Genomic DNA, 16,899 nt, shown 5'->3' with positions numbered 1-16,899 from the left:
CATCTGGAATAACAAAAAACCCAGGATAGCTAAAGCTATCCTCAACAATAAGAGGACTTCAGGGGGAATCACTATCCCTGAACTCAAGCAGTATTACAGAGCAATAGTGATAAAAACTGCATGGTATTGGTACAGAGACAGACAGATAGACCAATGGAATAGAATTGAAGACCCAGAAATGAACCCACACACCTATGGTCACTTGATTTTTGACAAAGGAGCCAAAACCATCCAATGGAAAAAAGATAGCATTTTCCGCAAATGGTGCTGGTTCAACTGGAGGGCAACATGTAGAAGAATGCAGATCGATCCATGCTTATCACCCTGTACAAAGCTTAAGTCCAAGTGGATCAAGGACCTCCACATCAAACCAGACACACTCAAACTAATAGAAGAAAAACTAGGGAAGCATCTGGAACACATGGGCACTGGAAAAAATTTCCTGAACAAAACACCAATGGCTTATGCTCTAAGATCAAGAATCGACAAATGGGATCTCATAAAACTGCAAAGCTTCTGTAAGGCAAAGGACACTGTGGTTAGGACAAAACGGCAACCAACAGATTGGGAAAAGATCTTTACCAATCCTATAACAGATAGAGGCCTTATATCCAAAATATACAAAGAACTCAAGAAGTTAGACCGCAGGGAAACAAATAACCCTATTAAAAAATGGGGTTCAGAGCTAAACAAAGAATTCACAGCTGAGGAATGCCGAATGGCTGAGAAACACCTAAAGAAATGTTCAACATCTTTAGTGATAAGGGAAATGCAAATCAAAACAACCCTGAGATTTCACCTCACACCAGTGAGAATGGCTAAGATCAAAAACTCAGGTGACAGCAGATGCTGGCGAGGATGTGGAGAAAGAGGAACACTCCTCCATTGTTGGTGGGATTGCAGACTGGTAAAACCATTCTGGAAATCAGTCTGGAGGTTCCTCAGAAAATTGGACATTGAACTGCCTGAGGATCCAGCCATACCTCTCTTGGGCATATACCCAAAAGATGCCTCAACATATAAAAGAGACACGTGCTCCACTATGTTCATCGCAGCCTTATTTATAATAGCCAGAAACTGGAAAGAACCCAGATGCCCTTCAACAGAGGAATGGATACAGAAAATGTGGTACATCTACACAATGGAATATTACTCAGCTATCAAAAACAACGAGTTTATGAAATTCGTAGGCAAATGGTTGGAACTGGAAAATATCATCCTGAGTGAGCTAACCCACTCACAGAAAGACATACATGGTATGCACTCATTGATAAGTGGCTATTAGCCCAAATGCTTGAATTACCCTAGATCCCTAGAACAAAGGAAACTCAAGACGGATGATCAAAATGTGAATGCTTCACTCCTTCTTTAAATGAGGAAAAAGAATACCCTTGGCAGGGAAGGGAGAGGCAAAGATTAAAACAGAGACTGAAGGTACACCCATTCAGAGCCTGCCCCACATGTGGCCCATACATATACAGCCAGCCAATTAGACAAGATGGATGAAGCAAAGAAGTGCAGACCGACAGGAGCCGGATGTAGATCGCTCCTGAGAGACACAGCCAGAATACAGCAAATATAGAGGCGAATGCCAGCAGCAAACCACTGAACTGAGAATAGGTCCCCTATTGAAGGAATCAGAGAAAGAACTGGAAGAGCTTGAAGGGGCTCGAGACCCCAAAAGTACAACAATGCCAAGCAACCAGAGCTTCCAGGGACTAAGCCACTACCTAAAGACCATACATGGACTGACCCTGGACTCTGACCCCATAGGTAGCAATGAATATCCTAGTAAGAGCACAAGTGGAAGGGGAAGCCCTGGGTCCTGCTAAGACTGAACCCCCAGTGAACTAGTCTATGGGGGGAGGGCGGCAATGGGGGGAGGGTTGGGAGGGGAACACCCATAAGGAAGGGGAGGGGGGAGGGGGATGTTTGCCCGGAAACCGGGAAAGGGAATAACACTCGAAATGTATATAAGAAATACTCAAGTTAATAAAAAAAAAAAGATAAACCAAATCACTTGGCATTATTTATCAATATCATCATCATCATCATCATCATCATCATCATTATTATTATTATTATTATTATTATTTTCTTTGCTATTTTCTGTTGCAATAAGAAAACACCAGAAGGTAGATACTTCATACTGAAAACAGCTTTACTTGTCTTACATCTGTAAGCTGCAAGTCCAAGATTTAGGCAGCCTATCTGATTTTGGACTCTGGTGAGGGCCTTCTGGTTATATCACAATATGGTGGATGGTGCCAAGGCTAGACAGTGCACAAGAGGAAGACACATAGTATGAGGAAAAACAAAGGAGACTGACAAAAGGCCAGATTCCCTTTAAATAACAGCCCGAGGTAACATTACATCACTGTGACAAAACTCCTGAGACAAACAACTAGGAAAGAAAGGAAGACAGACAGACAGAAAGGAAGGAAAAAACAGGGAGGGGGGAGAGAAAGAAGATCCAGACAATTGGGTCTATTGTGCTTTTAAGGATACACACCTTCCATCTACTACCTTCAGGAAGCCCCACCTCTTGAAGTTTCTGGCACTTCCTAACAATACCATCACCAACAACCAAGTCCTTCAGGGGACACTTCAAGCCAAATTGGATTATAATCCGTTCTCATGGGAGTCTAGCTCCATGAGACTCACTTAATGCCTGCCCCACACCTGAGTGTGACAGTCAAGACCTGGTGAGAGTCCACCAGGAACTGCTCCTTACAGCTTCTACCAGGTCAGCACTGCTACACTGAAGATTAAGCCTCCGGCACATGAACTATTGAGGGACACATGAAAATCATATTTAAACCATAATTGCACTAGTATTTCAAACCTCATATATCAATTTTATGGAAAAATGCTTTGAGGACTCATGATAGCAAAGGGAGAAAGAGGTGGCTCAAGTGTAGGGTTTGATCCCTTCCTAGCTCCACTTTCCCTGCTGCCTCTCATCTCTGCAAGTCTCTGTTGAGAAGATAACATTTTCTGTAGCTAAGAGTCACAGACTCACAATTGAACAAATCTAGGGGAAAGCACTTGGTTGAATCCTTGGAGAGAGCTATGGTTGGCTCTGAATGGGTCTCTTTCCCTCCTTCTTGTCCCATGAGATGGGGCAGTAAGATTGACAGCTCCAACATAATCACAGAGAATAGAAAGGGGTAGAAAAAAAAAAGAGGCTGACATGACATGAACCATGTTTGCCCACTGTGTCTGCCAGATGGGTTCGTTTACTTAAAACTGTGTATTAGGGAAAATAGATTATTTTTAAATTGCATAGAAATTATGCAGAGGATATCTCACATATATGAGAATATGTATCTGTGTGTGAGAGCAGCACACATTTATTCATAAATATACTAGTTCAAAATGTTTTTGTTCACAATGATTCTGATCACATTGGGAGATTATACCTTGTTTTTCTCAGGCCCTTGAAGACTACTTGGGAAAATGTAACCATCAAATTGATGATATTGTCACGTTGGTCCGTGGCAAATTGTCCAAGCAGAACCGTGTTACACTGGGAGCCCTTGTGGTACTGGATGTTCACGCTAGAGATGTCCTTGCCAACCTTGTAAAGAAAAGAATCAGCGATGACACTGACTTTGAGTGGTTAAGTCAGCTTAGATACTACTGGCACGTAAGTGGTCTCACACAGCAATTTTAGCCCATAGCTTCTTAAATTACACTCGCTTGCTCAGCTGTGTAATAGGGTCATCAAAAGGGAATTTTTTTTAACTGATGAATTCTTATATCTGGTTTTCCAGACTGAAAATTAAGGGAGCCAATAATTACTTCTATTATCAATAGTATCTACATTTACATACCTATATTTGTATCCAGAAGTATTATCATATATTAACATACATGTACATGCGAAGGTACTAAAAGGAACAGAAATTAGATACTTTTCAATGTATTATGTTTGTTATTTACAAAATGTTGTGGCTAGTAGCTTAAAATTGTGTTTTTAGATTCCTGATGCACTTAAGTGAGGTATAAGTCAGTGTTTTGGTCTGGTTTACTTATTAAAGAAGCCAGAAACATGGTCTATAGAGAAGGAGCTTTTCAGGTTGTCTTGGTGGATAATGATGTTAATCTTAGCTGGAAGGAAGGGGGACTGGGACAGTTAGAAGCCTGCTGAGTGTGAGAGAGTTGGAGCTCATCAGCTCTCAGGGTTGCATACAAGTCTTAGGAAGTATGTGAAGGAGGAGACAGAACCTTGTTAGCCTTTTCAGAGCCATAATATTGGTGGTAGGATCATGGGTGATGGGATCCTTGTTTCAGAAGCCAGATCCTTCTTTACTAGATCATAGACAAGGTGCCTATCTCTGTAAGCAATGGGCTCCTCAGCTGTAAACTTGTGACAGGGCTTGTGGTGATTTGAATGAAAATGGCCCCCCATGAGCTCACAAGGAATAGATAGCACTATTAGGAGGTGCTGCCTTGTCAGAGGACAGGTGTCACTGGGGATGGGCTTTGAGGATTCGGATGCCAGGCCCAGGGTTGCTTCTTTTTCCGCTGCCTGCTGGTTCAGAGGTAGGACTCTGCACTATCACTCCAGCGCATGTCTGCTTGTGTGCTTCCTGCCATGACAATAATGGACTGGATGTCTGAACTGTAAGCCAGCCCCAGTTACATGTTTTCCTTTATAAGAATTGCTGTGGTTATAGGGACCCTTTGTAGCAATAAAACCCTAAGTGAGGCAGTGGCAGGAAGCCATCGCCCCCCATTATCCATTCAGAAAACTAGCTATGGAGTTCTTCCAGTCAGCGAACTGATGCCTGAGAAGATGGATAGTCTAAATAAGTCTGCACTGTGCCTCTTCCTTATCTTGTGATTTCCCATTGTTTGAAATTCTGCTTTCTAACCAATTCCATTTTCTTCTGATTGATCCTAGGAAAATAATTTAGAGACAAAGATGATCAATGCTGGTTTGCGATACGGCTATGAATATCTGGGAAATTCCCCCAGATTAGTTATAACCCCTCTCACAGACCGCTGCTACAGGTAAACCCTGTCAATCAAAGACAGAGAGCAATAACTTACACACACACACACACACACACACACACACACACACTCACACACACACTCTCACACACACACACACACACACACACACACACACACACACTAGACCAATGATTGAGTTAAAGGTAATTAACTGAGTTAAAGTTATTATTTTTACCTTGCATTCTATAAAATTATCCTGTGTTCTTTTCCCAGTCCCTTAAGAAGCCTCCTCTCAGATTTCATTTTCTTTCTCTGCTGCTTTCCTGCTCTCATCTCTGGGATAAAGGTGTTCTTAGCCGTGGCAGTGGTTAGCACTTTCTGTCTCTCAGCTTCTCCTTTTTAAAAAAATTTAGTCTTTTTTTACAGTACAGATTTTATCCCTGTCCTGCTCCACCCTCTGCCTGTTCCACACCCCATACCTTCTCCTCTAATCTCTATGGTGATGTCCCCATCTCCCCACTCCCTGGGGCCTCCAGTCTCTTGAGGGTTAGGTGCATCTTTGACTGAGTCCAAACCTGGCAATCCTCTGCTGTACATGTGTTGGGGGCCTCATCGTCAGCTGGTGTATGCTGCCTAGTTGGTGGCCCAGTGTCTGAGAGATCCCCAGGGGTCCAGGTTAGTTGAGGCTGCTGATCCTCCTACAGGAAGTGGTGGACCACCCTCCTCCTCAGCTTCTTCCAGCTTTCCCCTAATTAAAACACAGGGTCAGCAGCTTCTGCCCATTGGTTGGGTGTAAATATCTGCATCTGACTCTTTCAGCTGCTTGTTGGGTCTTTTGGAGGACAGTCATGATAGGTCCCTTTTTGTGAGCACACCACAGCCTCAGTAATAGCATCAGGCCTTGGGGCCTCCCCTTGAGCAGGATCCCAATTTGGGCCTGTTGCTAACCTCCTTTTCCTCAGGCTCTTCTCCATTTTTGATCTTGCAGTTCTTTCAGACAAGAACAATTGTGGGTTAGAGTTTTTGACTGTGGGATGCCTTCACTTGATGTCCTGCCTTTCTGCTGGAGGTGGGCTCTAAAAGTTCCCTCTCCCTACTGTAGGGCATTTCATCTAAGGTCTCTCCATTTTTCTTCTTTTTCTCTCCAACTCTGGCTCCCTTTTGGATCATTTGAGTTATACTATTTTTCCTTCCTCTGAAGTGCTGAATTTTCTAGAGTTCTGTTTCCATGTTCCATGATTTCCAGACTGTTTACTTCCAGGTTTTAACTACCATATCTTAAAGAACCATGTCTGGACCTCTCTCCTATAGTTGTCCACAGTGCACATGCCTGATGGGTATCTGCTTTGAGAGATCGTATTTACATTTTATTCCAGTGGAAATTAACCATTTTATGCATTAAGTTAGCTTTCCTTCCCAGATTGTACATCTCAGGAGATTGATATAAAAAGGAGCTCTTTCTATTTTAATATCTACAAATAGCTCCTCATACAGAGGTGGGGCTCCATGCCACCTCCTCTTTACATGCTGAGATTTTACTTGATGTGAGCTTGCACAAGTCTTGTGCATGCTGTCACAATCACTGTTAGTTCATATGTAAAACTTCCATAGTGCATTTCCTTTCACACCTGGTTTCTTCCTGTCTTATTGCTCATCACAACGAATTGAGGCATGCTTGCTATGTTTTATATTACTTTTTGGAGACTTTTATGGAAAAGGACTATGTGCTATTTTTTTTTCCTTTTCATCAATACCATCACATTCTCTGGCATAAAGTAGACTTAAATAAAGTATACCGAACTGTAGTCTTAAATTAAACTCAGTGAATACTCAGAATTATAAATGATTTTGTTGAACATTATGACAAATCACATGTTTGATTACAAATTATGGTGACTTTCAGGTATAGTGTTAATATCTGTAGGTACAAGCTATAAACTCTGGTAGCACAGAGCAAAGAGGGAATACATAAGCCTTCTCCATTTTTATATCAAAATGCATATGACTAAGAAACAATATAATGCACCATTTCATTATTTGGTAATAGCCCTGGCAGAACATAGGATAAATAAAAACACGCGGTTTTTCTCAGCTTTACAAAGGAAAAAGGACACAGATTGTGTCACGTCACTCAAACGTTTTTCCATCAGATGGGAAAGCTAGATTAGAAAGCAATAGCAGTAGTATGCACTGAGACACTAGAGGGAAACATTAGGTGGAATAGGGGTGTAACCCAGATGGGACTTAAGTTCACAGAAAAATCCTTCAAGAAGCAGTGTGCTAAGGAGTGTGTGAACGGAGATCATATATTACATGGTAAATAGATTTCTTCACATGGAAAGGAAAGGGCTGTCTGTACTTTGCTTGCAAATTTAATCCACTTATATTTAATATGATTAGCAAACTACTTGGACTCATTAAAATAATTCTACTGTATTTTTATATCCCCAGAGCCTTACTTTTGATCTTAATTCACTTATTTTAATAGTATTTGGTATGATTAAATGTTATTTAATCATTCTTTTTATCTCTGTTATGTTTTAAAAAATTTTTCTCCTGGTTACTGATGATCACCATAATGTTTCTACAAGTTATTTATTTATTTATGTTACTTGGGATGTCTTTCTGTTTGTGACTTTCTTCTACTCTGGAAAGTTCTCAGCCTTTGCCATGTAAATTTTAATTCTTCACTATTTTGCCCTTCTTTATTTTTTATATTTATTTATATTTATTGGATATTTTATGTATTAACATTTCAAATGTTATCCCGTATCCCCCCTCTCCCATGTCCCTCCTCCTCCCCTGATTCTATGAAGATGCTCACATTTCCACCAACCCACTCACACCTCAACACCCAGGCATTCCCGCACACTGGGGAAATGAGTCTTCACAGGGCCAAGGGCTTCTCCTCCTATTGATGCCAGACAGTGCTGTTTTGTGCTATATATGTGGCTAGAGCCATGGATCCCTCCATGCGTACTCATTGGTTGGTGGTTTAGTCCCCGGGAGCTCAGGGGGATCTGGTTGGTTGATATTGTTGTTCTTTCTATGGGGTTGCAAACCCTATAGCTCCTTCAGTCCTATCTCTAACTCCTCCAGTAGGGTCCCCATGCTCAGTCCGATGGTTAGGTGCAAGCATTTCTGATTTTGTTTATTTGGATAATGTCTCTGTGCCCACTGATTAGTCTGGCTAAGGGTTTATCTATGTTGGTGATTTTCTCAAATGTCCAGCCCCTGGTTTTGTTGATTCTTTGTATACTTCTTTTTGTCTTTGTTGTTGTTGTTGTTCTAGAGCTTTTAGGTGTGCTGTTAGTGTATGCTCTCCCCAGTTTCTTCTTGGAGGCACTCAGAGTTATGAGTTTCCCCCTTAGCACTGCTCTCATTGTGTCCCATAAGTTTGGGTATGTGTGTCTTCTTTTCATTAAATTCTAAAAAGTCTTTAATTTCTTTGTTTCTTCCTTGACCAAGTTATCACTGAGTAGAGCGTTGTTGAGCTTCATGTATATGTGGACTTTCTGTCATTTTTGTTGTTATTGAAGATCAGCCTTAGTCTGTGGTGATCTCATAGGATGCATAGGATTGTTTCAATCTTTTTGTAACTGTTGAGGACTGCTTTGTGACCGATTATATGGTCAGTTTTGGAGAAGGTACCATGAGGTGCTGAGAAGAAGGTATATTCTTTTGTTTTAGGATGAAATGTTCTTCAGATATCTGTTAAATCCATTTGGTTCATAACTTCTGTTACTTTCACTGTACCTTTGTTTAGTTTCTGCTTCCATGATCTGTCCATTGATGAGAGTGGGGTGTTGAAATTTCCCACTATTATTGTATGTGGTGCAATGTGTGCTTTGAACTTTAGTAAAGTTTCTTTTATGAATGTGGATGCCCTTGCATTTAGATGTTCAGAATTGAGAGTTCTTCTTGGTAGATTTTTCCTTTAATGAGTATGAAGTATCCCCCCCCCCCTTTTTGATAACTTTTGGTTGAAAGTTGATTTTATTTTGTATTAGAATGGCTACTCCAGCTTGTTTTTGGGACCATTTGTTTGGAAATTTGTTTTTCAGCCCAGTACTCTGATTTAGTATCTGACTTTGTTAGTGAGGTGCATTTTCTGTATGCAGCAACATACTGGGTCCTATTCATGTATCTAGTCTGTTAGTCTATGTCTTTTTATTGGGGAATTGAGTCCATTGATGTTAAGAGATATTCAAGAATAGTGATTGTTGTATCCTGTTATTTTTGTTGTTAGGGGTGGAATTATGTTTGTGTGACTATCTTCTTTTGGGTTTTGGAAAGAAGATTAATTTCTTGCTTTTTCTAGGGTGTAGTTTCCCTCCTTGCATTGGAAGTTTCCATCTATTATCCTGTGTAGGGATGGAATTGTGGAAAGATATTGTGTAAATTTGGTTTTGTCATGGAATATCTTGGTTTCTCCATCTATGGTAATTGAGAGTTTTGCTAAATATTGTAGCCTGGGCTGGCATTTTTGTTCTTAGGGTGTGTATGACATCAGGCCAGGATCTTCTAGTTTTCATAGTCTCTGGTGAGCAGTCTGGTGTGATTCTGATAGGTCTGCCTCTATATGTTACTTGACCTTTTTTCCTTACTGCTTTTAATATTTTTTCTTTGTTTTGTGTATTCGGTGTTTTGACTATTGGTGTGATGAGAGAAATTTCTTTTCTGGTTCAATCTATTTGGAGTTCTGTAGGCTTCTTGTATGTTCATGGGCATCTCTTTCTTTTGGTTAGGGAAATTTTCTTCTATAATTTTGTTGAAGATATTTACTGGCTCTTTAAGATGGGAGTCTCCCCTTTCTTCTATACCTATTATTTTTAAGTTTGGTCTTCTCATGGTGTCCTGGATTTCCTGGATGTTTTGGGTTAGGAGCTTTTTGTGTTTTACATTTTCAGTAACTACTGTATCAATGTTTTCTATGGTATCTTCTGCCCCTGAGATTCTCTCTTCTCTATTTTGTATTGTATTGGTGGTGCTTGTGTCTATGACTTCTGATATGTTTCCTAGGTTTTCTATCTCTACGGTTATCTCCCTTTGTTATTTCTTTATTTTTCTATTTCCTGGATCGTGGATGGTTTTGTTCAATTTCTGCACCTGTATGGTTGTGTTTTCCTGTAATTCTTTAAGGGATTTTTTTTCTTTTTTTTTGGAGCTGAGGACCACACCCAGGGCCTTGTGCTTGCTAGGCAAGGACTCTACCACTGAGCTAAATCCCCAAACCTTCTTTAAGGGATTTTTGTGTTTCTTCTTTAAAAGCTTCTATTTGTCTACCTGTGTTCTCCTGTATTTCTTTAAGGGAGTTATTTATGTCCTTCTTAAAGTCCTCAATCATCAACATGAGATGTGATTTTTTTAATCTTTATTAACTTGAGTATTTCTTATTTACATTTTGATTGTTATTCCCCTTCCCGGTTTCTGGGTCAACATCTCCCAAACATCCCCCCCCCTTCTATCTGGGCTTCCCCTCCCCATCCTTCCCCCATTACCTCCCTCCCCCCAAGAATCACGTTCATGGGAGTTTAGTCTTGACAGGACCAAGGGCTTCCCCTTCCACTGGTGCTCTTACTAGGCTATTCCTTGCTACCTATGAGGTTGGAGCCCAGGGTCAGTCCATGTATAGTCTTTGGGTAGTGGCTTAGTCCTGGAAGCTCAGGTTGGTTGGCATTGTTGTTCATATGGGGTCTCGAGCCCCTTCAAGCTCTTCCAGTTCTTTCTCTGATTCCTTCAATGGGGGACCTATTCTCAGTTCAGTGGTTTGCTGCTGGCATTTGCCTCTGTATTTGCTGTATTCTGGCTGTGTCTCTCAGGAGCGATCTACATCCGGCTCCTGTCGGTCTGCACTTCTTTGCTTCATCCATCTTGTCTAATTGGGTGGCTGTATATGTATGGGCCACATGTGGGGCAGGCTCTGAATGGGTGTTCCTTCAGTCTCTGTGTTAATCTTTGCCTCTCTCTTCCATGCCAAGGGTATTCTTGTTCCCCTTTTAAAGAAGGAGTGAAGCATTCACATTTTGATCATCCGTCTTGAGTTTCATTTGTTCTAGGCATCTAGGATAATTCAAGCATTTGGGCTAATAGCCACTTATGAATGAGTGCATACCATGTATGTCTTTCTGTGATTGGGTTAGCTCACTCAGGATGATGTTTTCCAGTTCCAACCATTTGCCTACGAATTTCATAAAGTCGTTGTTTTTGATAGCTGAGTAATATTCCATTGTGTAGATGTACCACATTTTCTGTATCCATTCCTCTGTTGAAGGGCATCTGGGTTCTTTCCAGCTTCTGGCTGTTATAAATAAGGCTGCGATGAACATAGTGGAGCACGTGCCTTTTTTATATGTTGGGGCATCTTTTGGGTATATGCCCAAGAGAGGTATAGCTGGATCCTCAGGCAGTTCAATGTCCAATTTTCTGAGGACCCTCCAGACTGATTTCCAGAATGGTTGTACCAGTCTGCAATCCCACCAACAATGGAGGAGTGTTCCTCTTTCTCCGCATCCTCGCCAGCATCTGCTGTCACCTGAGTTTTTGATCTTAGCCATTCTCACTGGTGTGAGGTGAAATCTCAGGGTTGTTTTGATTTGCATTTCCCTTATGACTAAAGATGTTGAACATTTCTTTAGGTGTTTCTCAGCCATTCGGCATTCCTGAGCTGTAAATTCTTTGTTTAGCTCTGAACCCCATGGTTTTTTTTCTTTTTTTTCTTTTTATTAACTTGAGTATTTCTTTTTTATTAACTTGAGTATTTCTTATATACATTTCGAGTGTTATTCCCTTTCCCGGTTTCCAGGCAAACATCACCCTCCCCCCTCCCCTTCCTTATGGGTGTTCCCCTCCCAACCCTCCCCCCATTGCCGCCCTCCCCCCAACAGTCTAGTTCACTGGGGGTTCAGTCTTAGCAGGACCCAGGGCTTCCCCTTCCACTGTGAACCCCATGTTTTAATAGGGTTATTTGTCTCTCTGTGGTCTAACTTCTTGATTTCTTTGTATATTTTGGATATAAGCCCTCTATCTGTTGTACGATTGATAAAGATCTTTTCCCAGTCTGTTGGTTCCCGTTTTGTCCTAACAACAGTGTCTTTTGCCTTAAAGAAGCTTTGTAGTTTTATGAGATCCCATTTGTCGATTCTTGATCTTAGAGCATAAGCCATTGGTGTTTTGTTCAGGAAATTTTCTCCTGTGCGCATGTGTTTGAGATGCTTCCCCACTTTTTCTTCTATTAGTTTGAGTGTATCTGGTTTGATGTGGAGGTCCTTGATCCACTTGGACTTAAGCTTTGTACAGGGTGATAATCATGGATCGATTTGCATTCTTCTACATGCTGACCTCCAGTTGAACCAGCACCATTTGCTGAAAATGCTATCTTTTTTCCATTGGATGGTTTTGGCTCCTTTGTCAAAAATCAAGTGCCCATAGGTGTATGGGTTCATTTCTGGGTCTTCAATTCTGTTCCATAGATCTATCTGTATGTCTCTGTACCAATACCACGCAGTTTTTATCACTATTGCTCTGTAATACTGCTTGAGTTCAGGGATAGTGATTCCCCCTGAAGTCCTTTTATTGTTGAGGATAGTTTTAGCTATCCTGGGTTTTTTGCTATTCCAGATGAATTTGCAAATTGTTCTGTCTAACTCTTTGAAGAATTGGATTGGTATTTTGATGGGGATTGCATTGAATCTGTAGATCGCTTTTGGTAAAATGGCCATTTTTACTATATTAATCCTGCCAATCATGAGCATGGGAGGTCTTTCCATCTTCTGAGGTCTTCTTCAATTTCTTTCTTCAGTGTCTTGAAGTTCTTATTGTACAGATCTTTTACTTGCTTGGTTAAAGTCACACCGAGGTATTTTATATTATTTGGGTCTATTATGAAGGGTGTCGTTTCCCTAATTTCTTTCTCGGCTTGTTTCTCTTTTGTGTAGACGAAGGCTACTGATTTATTTGAGTCAATTTTATACCCAGCCACTTTGCTGAAGTTGTTTATCAGCTTTAGTAGTTCTCTGGTGGAACTTTTGGGATCACTTAAATATACTATCATATCATCTGCAAATAGTGATATTTTGACTTCTTCTTTTCCAATCTGTATCCCTTTGATCTCCTTTTGTTGTCTGATTGCTCTGGCTAGAACTTCAAGAACTATATTGAATAAGTAGGGAGAGAGTGGGCAGCCTTGTCTAGTCCCTGATTTTAGTGGGATTGCTTCAAGTTTCTCTCCATTTAGTTTAATGTTAGCAACTGGTTTACTGTATATGGGTTTTACTATGTTTAGGTATGGGCCTTGAATTCCTATTCTTCCAGGACTTTTATCATGAAGGGTTGTTGAATTTTGTCAAAGGCTTTCTCAGTATCTAATGAAATGATCATGTGGTTTTGTTCTTTCAGTTTGTTTATATAATGGATCACGTTGATGGTTTTCCATATATTAAACCATCCCTGCATGCCTGGGATGAAGCCTACTTGATCATGGTGGATGATTGTTTTGATGTGCTCTTGGATTCGTTTTGCTAGAATTTTATTGAGTATTTTTGCATCGATATTCATAAGGGAAATTGGTCTGAAGTTCTCTTTCTTTGTTGTGTCTTTGTGTGGTTTAGGTATAAGAGTAATTGTGGCTTCATAGAAGGAATTCGGTAGTGCTCCATCTGTTTCAATTTTGTGGAATAGTTTGGATAATATTGGTATGAGGTCTTCTATGAAGGTTTGATAGAATTCTGCACTAAACCCGTCTGGACCTGGGCTCTTTTTGGTTGGGAGACCTTTAATGACTGCTTCTATTTCCTTAGGAGTTATGGGGTTGTTTAACTGGTTTATCTGTTCCTGATTTAACTTCGGTACCTGGTATCTGTCTAGGAAATTGTCCATTTCCTGTAGATTTTCAAGTTTTGTTGAATATAGGCTTTTATAGTAAGATCTGATGATTTTTTGAATTTCCTCGGAATCTGTAGTTATGTCTCCCTTTTCATTTCTGATTTTGTTAATTTGGACACACTCTCTGTGTCCTCTCGTTAGTCTGGCTAAGGGTTTATCTATCTTGTTGATTTTCTCAAAGAACCAACTTTTGGTTCTGTTGATTCTTTCTATGGTCCTTTTTGTTTCTACTTGGTTGATTTCACCTGTGAGTTTGATTACTTCCTGTCTTCTACTCCTCCTGGGGTGTATTTGCTTCTTTTTGTTCTAGAGCTTTTAGGTGTGCTGTCCAGCTGGTGACATATGCTCTCTCCTGTTTCTTTCTGCAGGCACTCAGAGCTATGAGCTTTCCTCTTAGCACAGCTTTCATTGTGTCCCATAAGTTTGGGTATGCTGTACCTTCATTTTCATTAAATTCTAAGAAGTCTTTAGTTTCTTTCTTTATTTCTTCCTTCACCAGGTTATCGTTGAGTAGAGCATTGTTCAACTTCCATGTATATGTGGGCATTCTTCCCTTATTGTTATTGAAGACCAGCTTTAGTCCGTGGTGGTCTGATAGGACGCATGGGATTATTTCTATCTTTCTGTACCTGTTGAGGCCTGTTTTATGACTGATTATATGGTCAATTTTGAAGAAAGTACCATGAGGTGGTGAGAAGAAGGTATATCCTTTTGCTTTAGGATAGATTGTTCTATAAATATCTGTTAAGTCCATTTAGTTCATGACTTCTCTTAGTCTGTCTATGTCTCTGTTTAATTTCTGTTTCCATGATCTGTCCATTGATGAGAGTGGGGTGTTGAAATCTCCCACTATTATTGTGTGAGGTGCAATGTGTGCTTTGAGCTTTAGTAAGGTTTCTTTTTACGTATGTAGGTGCCCTTGTATTTGGGGCATAGATATTTAGGATTGAGAGTTCATCTTGGTGGATTTTTCCTTTGATGAATATGAAGTGTCCTTCCTTATTTTTTTGATGACGTTTAGTTGAAAATTGATTTTATTTGACATTAGAATGGCTACTCCAGCTTGCTTCTTCCGACCATTTACTTGGAAAGTTGTTTTCTGGCCTTTCATTCTGAGGTAGTGTCTGTCTTTGTCTCTGAGGTGTGTTTCCTGTAGGCAGCAGAATGCAGGGTCCTCGTTGCGTATCCAGTTTGTTAATCTATGTCTTTTTATTGGGGAGTTGAGACCATTGATGTTGAGAGATATTAAGGAGTTGTGATTATTGCTTCCTGTTATATTCATATTTGGATGTGAGTTTATGTTTGTGTGCTCTTCTTCTCTTTGTTTTGTTGCCAAGATGATTAGTTTCTTGCTTTTTCTAGGGTGTAGCTTGCCTCCTTATGTTGGGCTTTAGCATTTATTATCCTTTGTAGCGCTGGATTTGTAGAAAGATATTGTGTAAATTTGGTTTTGTCATGGAATATCTTGGTTTCTCCATCTATGGTAATTGAGAGTTTTTCAGGATACAGTAACCTGTGCTGGCATTTGTGTTCTCTTAGGGTCTGTATGACATCTGTCCAGGATCTTCTGGCTTTCATAGTCTCTGGTGAAAAGTCTGGTGTGATTCTGATAGGTCTGCCTTTATATGTTACTTGACCTTTTTCCCTTACTGCTTTTAATATTCTTTCTTTATTTTGTGCGTTTGGTGTTTTGACAATTATGTGACGGGAGGTGTTTCTTTTCTGGTCCAATCTATTTGGAGTTCTGTAGGCTTCTTGTATGCTTATGGGCATCTCTTTCTTTAGGTTAGGGAAGTTTTCTTCTATGATTTTGTTGAAGATATTTACTGGTCCTTTGAGCTGGGAGTCTTCACTCTCTTCTATACCTATTATCCTTAGGTTTGATCTTCTCATTGAGTCCTGGATTTCCTGTATGTTTTGGACCAGTAGCTTTTTGTGCTTTACATTATCTTTGACAGTTGAGTCGATGATTTCTATGGAATCTTCTGCTCCTGAGATTCTCTCTTCTAACTCTTGTATTCTGTTGGTAATGCTTGTATCTACGGCTCCTTGTCTCTTCCTTTGGTTTTCTATATCCAGGGTTGTGTCTCTGTGTCCTTTCTTATTGCTTCTATTTCCATTTTTAATTCCTTCACCTGTTTGATTGTGTTTTCCTGGAATTTTTTCAGGGATTTTTGTGATTCCTCTCTATAGGCTTCTACTCGTTTATTTATGTTTTCCTGCCTTTCTCTAAGGGAGTGCTTCATGTCTTTCTTGAAGTCCTCCAGCATCATGATCAAATGTGATTTAAATCTAGATCTTGCTTTTCTGGTGTGTTTGGATATTCCGTGTTTGCTTTGGTGGGAGAATTGGGCTCCAATGATGCTATGTAGTCTTGGTTTCTGTTGCTCGGGTTCCTGCGCTTGCCTCTCGCCATCAGATTATCTCTAGTGTTACTTTGTTCTGCTATTTCTGACAGTGGCTAGGCTGTCCTATAAGCCTGTGTGTCAGGAGTGCTGTAGACCTGTTTTCCTGTTTTCTTTCAGCCAGTTATGGGAACAGAGTGTTCTGCTTTCGGGCGTGTAGTTTTTCCTCTCTACAGGTCTTCAGCTGTTCCTGTGGGCCTGTGTCCTGAGTCCACCAGGCAGGTCGCTTGGAGCAGAAAAGTTGGTCTTACCTGTGGTCCTGTGGCTCAAGTTGCTCGTGGGGTTCTGCTTTTGAGCTCTCCATGAGGGTGGTAACCAGGAGAGCCTGCGCTGCTTTTTTCCAGAGCCCCCGTGCACCGGGGTCCCAGATGGCGTTAGGTGTTTTCCTCTGGAGTCAGAGATGGTGGCAGAGTGTTGTCTCTTCTGGCTTCCCAGGCGTGTCTGCCCCTGTGAAGGTTTAGCTCTCCCTCCCACGGTATTTGGGTGCAGAGAACTGTTGATCCGGTCCCTTCAGGTCCGGGCGGTGTCTAGACTTCGGGGCATCTGCCATTCGAGTGTCCCTATCTTCCAGTTCCTAGAGGTCATACACAGTTTCCTCTTGGGCCAGGGATGTCGGCAGGATGGGCAGTATTGGTGGTCTCTCCGG

At 40.8% G+C, this 16,899-nt stretch overlaps 1 protein-coding gene across 1 annotated transcript in view; it reads left to right on the top strand.

The window, feature by feature from the left end:
• Dnah7 (dynein, axonemal, heavy chain 7) overlaps positions 1 to 16,899 on the top strand; it is a 305,586-nt gene that overhangs the window by 96,680 nt on the left and 192,007 nt on the right. Inside the window, 2 exon segments of the mRNA NM_001419550.1 lie at positions 3,437 to 3,649; positions 4,910 to 5,019. Coding sequence (NP_001406479.1) covers positions 3,437 to 3,649; positions 4,910 to 5,019 — 323 coding nt within the window.

The sequence above is a fragment of the Rattus norvegicus genome, chromosome 9 (assembly GCF_021556685.1).
Source record: "Rattus norvegicus strain SHRSP/BbbUtx chromosome 9, alternate assembly SHRSP_T2T, whole genome shotgun sequence".
Classification (NCBI taxonomy): Eukaryota; Metazoa; Chordata; class Mammalia; order Rodentia; family Muridae; genus Rattus; species Rattus norvegicus.
This window is presented reverse-complemented; position numbering and strand designations above follow the sequence as displayed.